Genomic DNA, 7349 nt, shown 5'->3' on the forward strand with positions numbered 1-7349 from the left:
TTTATGTATTTTAGAACTTGTTGGTCAAGTAGAAACAGGAAACTTGACAGTGTGCCCCTGTGTTAAGTTTCATGTCATCTTATTTTTATATGAGTACTTGTGAGAGCATTTTTTGACACTTATTTTTCTCTATCTGGTTCCAAAACTATGACAATGACCCATGGCATCTCTAAACACACATGCTCATCCGAGTTTCTTCGAGTTTTATTCCTAAAATGCGCTTGTCATTCAGTTGCTACCCAAGAATACATTCCTCGAGGAGACTGTGACAAACATAAGGAGATTAACATCCATGTTTTTCATGTTTGAGCCATTGACTTTGTTTCCACAGGTGCTGCCCAGAATGAAGTTTTACTTTCATGGCCATTGGCAGTCATGGTCGTCTGTCTTTGGTTAACTCATTGCTCTCTGACTGGGAACCTTTGACTATGTGCACTGTAAATCAAATTTCTAGTTAAGAGAGATATATTTTTATTTGGAAAGACTGATTATGTTTGGAAATATATTGCATCAGGCAAAAGATATGAGTCTTTAATTGCGTAACAAAAAATACTTTATCCTGATGGACTTTTGTCATGGTCCAAATCCGACCCCTCTTTCTCTCCACTAGGTGGCAACATTTTCAATATTGTTTTTCCACAAAAATAAACATTTGCCAGGGAGTGCAAATAAGGCAAGTCAACATCAGATCAGATACACATCTTGGAATTTATGTTCCTAAAACTGGATGATCCACTGACCCTGTTTTCAGTTTTAATGAAAGCAAAAACACAGATTGTTGCTGCCATAAATTTGTGCTGCTATCATCTAGATTCTAGATCATAGAGAAAATGGTTCCCCTGTTCAGATTCTGTTTGACGTAAACTTCCTCTCTCTAATTAGTAGATAAAGTGCTTGTGATTGTGCATACACAAGCATAACTAGAGCCCTTAGAGTGCAGTTAACTCCATCTGATTGTGGGGCGGCATATTCTAGGTCATCTCCTGTGAGAGTCTGGGAACAGTTTGGGATCAAAGGTGAGACGTCCCCGACAGCTCTGCACCCACTGATGCACCGACAGGAATGCATAACCTTAATAACATTTAAACAGATATTCAGTTGTAATGTTTTTACCCTTAAACATACAGTATGTTCCATCAATCTCAGGGAAAGACATGAGCAAGGGTAAATAACGTGAGATTCTTGCATGCAAGGGAGATCCATAATGTACAGTGTACCCCACAGCAACATGGAATGAATTGGATGACCACTCAGTTCCTGTACATTCCACTTTGTTATGAGAGCCATATGCAAAAAAGGATCAATGTTACATGTTGAATGTGAACATGTAATGCAGGTATTGGATCAGGGAACTCCAGGGACATTGCAAAGAATATATTTTTGCAGAGATATTAATGACATCCAAATTATTATTGAATGCGTAACCTTGGCCTTGATATGTCCCAAATGACTAGGCAAAACCTAAGTGGAAAATCTAAATATAATGGCATCTCTTCTTTTGAAAAAAACATTGGCTTCATGTATTTAATACAATTCATAATAATACACACACATATATATTCAAGAAGATTGTCCATCAAGATCGTCTGCTTGTAGATGGGTCACTCTGTATGAAGAGAAGAGAGTCAGCAGTCCATAATCCCAGAAAGAGAGAGGAGGAAAGGGGAGCACAAAGAGAAGGAGAGAAGGAGGACTGTAACTCCGCCTCCAGTCTCGATCATCTCACATTCCTTATTCGCTGCCCCTCACGTTGGAGAATAGAGCGAAAGGGAGAAGAGGGCACAAGAACAAGGAGAGCAAAACGACCATGGCAATATTCAAATCGTCTCAGCTTGAGATATCCGATCAGAGCACATCTCTAACTTCGATTTGGGCATGGGGCACTCCCGCGATAGACAGAGTTCTGTTGAATGACGCTACACCTGGGTTGAGGACAAAATGAGGGTGATCTTCATCCAGAACGCCGGTTTTGTCGCTGCTTTCTCGGGAGGCAATGACGCTGAAGGTTTCGCCTTTTAGTTGTGAGTTAATGATGTTGGCAGAATTTTTACGGTAGATAATGTGAACGACCCAGAATAAAGGACAGACGACGAGATCATGACAGTGTAATAACGTGAGAGTAGAATATCCCTATGATATTTTGATAGCTGATAGTTTTTTGTGACAGATCTATTTTGCTCACGATTGTCCATAACCAAGGAGACAATGTAATATCGAAAGTGTATCCCGCTTCCGACATGCCGTCTCCTGTCAAAATATGATGTATTTATAAAGCCTACTGTAGCCCTAGAATGTATACTATGATATCCAATGCAATATGTATCAGGCTTTTTAAGATAAGATTATGTCCCCTAGGCTTACGCTTTTTTATTTAATCGGATAATTATGATTCTTATGATAAACGGATGAATAAGCCCAGTTAAGGGAAGAATTCTCTCTGTTCACAAAAAGATGAACATATATGAGTGATTAGACAATCGGAATGTTAGTTTCCATGTAATATTATAATAATTACGCATTATAGCTTGTAATTTATTTATTTATGAAGACTATTATTAGGCCTATAAGTATTATATTTTCAATATTTGTTACAGTTAGTTAGTGTGAAATATTTAACTGTGGGAAGTTAGATAAAATACTTCCCTAGAGATGGAAACCGCTTTTCTATCAGCACACCGGGGTCTATCTCGTCCCGAAGCCAAACAAACCCAAACCACAGCGGGAACACCGATAGGCGGTGGTCCCTCTTCTCCACCCCTGCCTGCCAGCAATTCAATGGCAGAGACCCCGGCAGTTATTGATGGAAGGCGAAACTCAGGCGTGAAGAAACACCACCACAAACATAACCTGAAACACCGCTACGAATTGCTGGAGACACTCGGGAGAGGAACCTATGGCAAGGTCAAGAAGGCAATCGAGCGTCATTCTGGGAGAGAGGTGAGACATCTTACAAACTCTTACGTAGCCTATTCATAACATCTGTCAGTGTCCTCTGCCACTGCGACTATCAAACGGCTATAATTTAGGTCTGTTTTTAAACGCCCTTTACTGACTCAACAAAACATGCAACAGACGCCCAAATAGCTAGTTTGTTGCTATAGGCGTGTGCTTCTCATACCCTCTGGGAATTCCCCCGTGCTCAACTGTGCCCCGGAGGACATGGGAACCTCGACAGCACGCGCTCTGTTCCCAGTGGTGCTTCGCAACCGGATGCTCGAGTGCAGATGTTTAAATCCGGCTACTGATTGATTGATGCGGCCTAAATGACCCCAATGATACGCATCATTGAAGCCGGCCAGCCGTTCTCAAACATACTTCCGCCTACTCAGATCGAATGGGGCCAGAACATGCAGTTTACTGCTGTTAGGTTAAGAGGTCCATCCAAAGGAATTTGGTAAACTCATAAAGCTAGACATTTGCAGGCCACGTAAGTGTTTTTGAAACGTATACAATTATATTTCTGCATAGTTCTGTTGCGTCTAGTTTTCATGCTTTTGTTGTGTGACTTTTGTGACACAACACACACATCAGCACCATCTTGAGACTGTCATTAGATGCCCACCATCTGCTGTAATGCACCTAGCAGTTGTCCTTGTAGACCTGCGTACCTCTTCAAATATGTCCACGTGCTGCAGAATTTGACCCCTGCTCCCCTTCTGGCAGAAGGAAAGGAACTTTCCATGTGTTCTGAATGCCAGTGGGGAGAAACCTAGTAGGGGTCAACATGTCCCTCCTGGTTCCATGGCTCCTACCTAGAGCAAGCTTGGCGGGGGCACTGTAAACATTTCTGCTATGGCCTCCTCACCCAGTTCCACTGCTCTATTACCATTTTCCCTGCTCGTTAATGAACACATAGCCTGCCAAGGTAAACTGAAAAAAGGCCCCTTTAGAAAACAAATGGCATAAGATATGGCGCCTAATCCCTATAAGTGTGACTCAGAGCTGTTATGATGAAGGCTGGGTCTGACGGTGAATACCAGTCTGCTGTGAGCCCACATCAGTAAGCACAAACTGCTGCCTTGTTGGTTGAGACCTTCCACTAGACAGTGAAATGTGTAGCACTGGGAAGGCCTAATCCCTCTGCATTCCTCCTCTATCTTGGGCACTGGGGCAGGCCTTAGCCCTAAACCGCTAATGGTTAAAGATGAAGCAGGGAGGCCAGGAAAGCAAGTTCTAGGAACAGAGTGTGTTTTAGAGTTGTAGCCCTAGTAGTCAGAGGCAGTCAGAAGGCATTCAGTCAGCAGTCCTGGAGCCACCGGAGGGAGAGAGGGAGGGAGAGAGGGAGGGAGGGAGGGAGGGAGAGAGGGAGGGAGGGAGGGAGGGAGGGAGGGAGGGAGGGAGGGAGGGAGGGAGGGAGGGAGAGAGGGAGGGAGGGAGGGAGGGAGGGAGGGAGGGAGGGAGGGAGGGAGGGAGGGAGGGAGGGAGGGAGGGAGGGAGGGAGGGAGGGAGGGAGGGAGGGAGGGATGGAGGGAGGGAGGGATGGAGGGAGAGGGGGGACGGTTAGACTGACGTGCATCTGGAATGGTGTTGCTGGGGTTTACGTGACCTCTGACCCTGAAGACTTCCTGGTGTTTATATCTCTGCGATAGCAGCAGGGTGAGAAGGTAATTCAACCTCCACTGTCCCGGTTACTGTCCGAGGCAGTCTGGTTTCTTTACCAACCGAGATGAGCAGAGCAGACTGAGGGAAAGGGGATTGAAGAAAGAGATGGATGAGTGTGTGTGTGCGTGTGTGTGTGTTTGAGATGATGGGAGAGACTGATGAGGAAGATTTAGAGTGTGTAAAAAAAAAAGTGTGTCAATGAATGTGTGAGCCTTTCTAATCTGCTTAACCATGTTGTGTTTGTTGCCAACTTCATTTGGAGTGGAGTGGGGTGTAAATCTTGAGCGGGTCCACAGATTGGTCGCTTCAGTTGACGGTCACTGTGTGTTTGAACTGTTTACGTGCCTGGCGGACTCACCAAGGCCAAGGGTGAGAATAGACTGTGTATATGTGTGTGTGTGTGTGTGTGTATGTGTATGTGTGTGCATGTCCTTCCATGTACATAAGTTGTGTGAATGTGTGCGGGTAAAGATACCCCACAAGAAAAGGTTGTGGTGACAGCATAACCCAGAGTGGTCAGTGACACATGAAAAGGCCATCCCTGACAGGAAATTAGATCGCAGGGGAAAGTTAATATCCTGTGGGGATCTCAGAGAAGGTGTGTGCGGGGGGGTGGGGGGAGGGGGGGGGGGCTGCCGAGAGGAAACCCACAGCCATAACGGGTGGGCTTGAGTTAAGAGGTTAAAAAGTCACATTAATATGAGCTTAAAGCCCTAGATTACCTCACACCACAGCAATGGATTCACTGGGGAGTGAGTAGAGAAAGGAAAAATCGGCCTGTTATGACTGAAGAGTCATCGCTACAATTTCTTCACTCCAGGGCTGTGTAAAGCTGCTCTCTGCGGTAGTTCTTAGGTCCTCCCTAACACTGTCCACCCCTCACACACTCCCATCCCCACACAGGAACTCGATCTCGACAGAGACAGGGCATCCAGTGATGGATACCTCATCTATTTTAATGGTCTGAGAAAACGCTGCCCGTTGTCGAGCTCCAGTGGAGCGAGGCCTTCGACTTTCACTTCAAACACTCTTCATGTGGGGGCAGGGGAGGGTGGGGTGGTAGCTAACCTGGCCCTGGCAGTGGACCGGCCAGCCGGAGACTGTGCTGCTTGCTTTGACTGACAGTAATAGGCCTCCACTTAAGGGCAGCCGTTATGTAGGGCTAGATTGACCCAGTGAAGCCAGCTGGCCAGTGGATGATACACAGCCATGTTTAATGATCCACAACATGGTTAGGAGGCCAGAGATGAGCCATGACTCGTGCTGCTGTGAATTGTGGGATGGTTTCCTCCAACGAGTGTGTGGGTGAGATGAGCTCATGGTCAAGCGGGTCAGAGACAAGCTGATGTGAGTGGAGTGTGCTGGTGTGTTGCCCCACACAAGGGGGTAGGCAACACTGGCAACACAATTCTGTAGAAAACTGGTGCCACATAACTCAAAAAAACAAAAAGACCCACAACAGAAATACCTTAAACTCACCATCTGTACTCATACTGCTGCTGTGCAATTAGATAACCTAATGAGGTAATGGAAAATGGTGAGAACTTAGCAGTGAGGAACAGGGACAAGCTAGCGTAGCTATGGCTGCTACTTAGCTAGTGAACACTCCCCCTTAACATTTTATATTTGTGTTCTTTTTTTATTCTATGTAATCAAGTCTTGTGGATGGAGGTTAGTGTGTTCTGGGGTTCTTTTTATGGATGTACTCGGTAATTAGCTTGGCATCGGGACTTTGTGTGGTTTCTGCTGCCTGGAATAAAACTGGGCTCTGTTCTAAGGTGGACCTCTCGTTCTTTAATGTCGAGAGGACTGAAAGTTCCTCACAGAAACAGATTTGTGTGGAGTGTAACAGGAGGCTCCAGAGTGCAGTAATCAAGAGTCTTTCTTAAATTGTCGGCTTGTTATGGTTCATCTGGGCTACTCCTCGTGTTACTTATGATGAATGTAGATTTCTCATGTAGCCCTGGTCATGTTAGCTAAATAGAGATTTTGACTGGATGTGGGTGGGAATGTGTTTACAAGCTTTACAAGTCCCTGCAATTATTATCCAACGTGAGCCTGGCATTTGCAATGGCTGTCCACAGTATCCTTGCGTTTCTGTCAAATTAAAAATGTAATCTTCACCTCCCCCATTGTTTCTCCCTCACTTGCTCGCCGAGCAACACACAGTTGCCATGGCAGCCACCCTCTCGTCCCCATCCCCCCTCCAAAACCCCGAGATCCAGATCTGCTACCTGATCTGTCCATTAGACCCGGGTCAAGGGGGGTGTCACTCCACCCAGACGGCAGGCCTAGCCCCAGCACTGTAATTTACAAACCGAACGTAAAGTACAAAGGAGGCTTCCATTACGGCACCACGTGGTACAGTGTTTTTCCAGTGGAGTACCTGCATCCCCCTCCCCCCCCTCCTACAGCTATGGATACAAATTAAGGGACCACTGTACCTGTTTTCTTTCATAAAAAAAAAAAAAAGTTGAGATTTTTGTGGGACCTGGCCTCTTCAATTTGACCCTTCTGTTCCTCCCTCAAAATTGTCTTTCTCAACTCTTTTTTTTAATTTGAGAAAAAGGTGCAGTGGTCACTGGTCTCTCAATTATTTCCAGAGCTGTAGACTCATGAATTATCCAGCAGGAAAGAGCAGGAGACAAGTGTCTTTCAGTGTGCCTGAGTGTCAGCCTACCTCGTGACTGTCTGTGTTGACTGAATCATCCAAAGTTCAAAGGTCACCTTGTAGCACCCGGGTGATT

General features: G+C 45.5%; 1 protein-coding gene across 1 annotated transcript in view; it reads left to right on the plus strand.

The window, feature by feature from the left end:
- The first annotated feature begins 1717 nt into the window (after nucleotides 1–1717).
- The window catches only part of nuak1b (NUAK family, SNF1-like kinase, 1b), an 18969-nt gene continuing 13337 nt past the window's right edge, over nucleotides 1718–7349 (plus strand). The window contains exon 1 of the mRNA XM_084672031.1: nucleotides 1718–2937. Coding sequence (XP_084528157.1) covers nucleotides 2650–2937 — 288 coding nt within the window. The 5' untranslated portion in view covers nucleotides 1718–2649. The remainder of the gene's footprint in view (nucleotides 2938–7349) is intronic.

The sequence above is a fragment of the Hypomesus nipponensis genome, chromosome 14 (genome assembly GCF_054491055.1).
Source record: "Hypomesus nipponensis isolate SF chromosome 14, ASM5449105v1, whole genome shotgun sequence".
Classification (NCBI taxonomy): Eukaryota; Metazoa; Chordata; class Actinopteri; order Osmeriformes; family Osmeridae; genus Hypomesus; species Hypomesus nipponensis.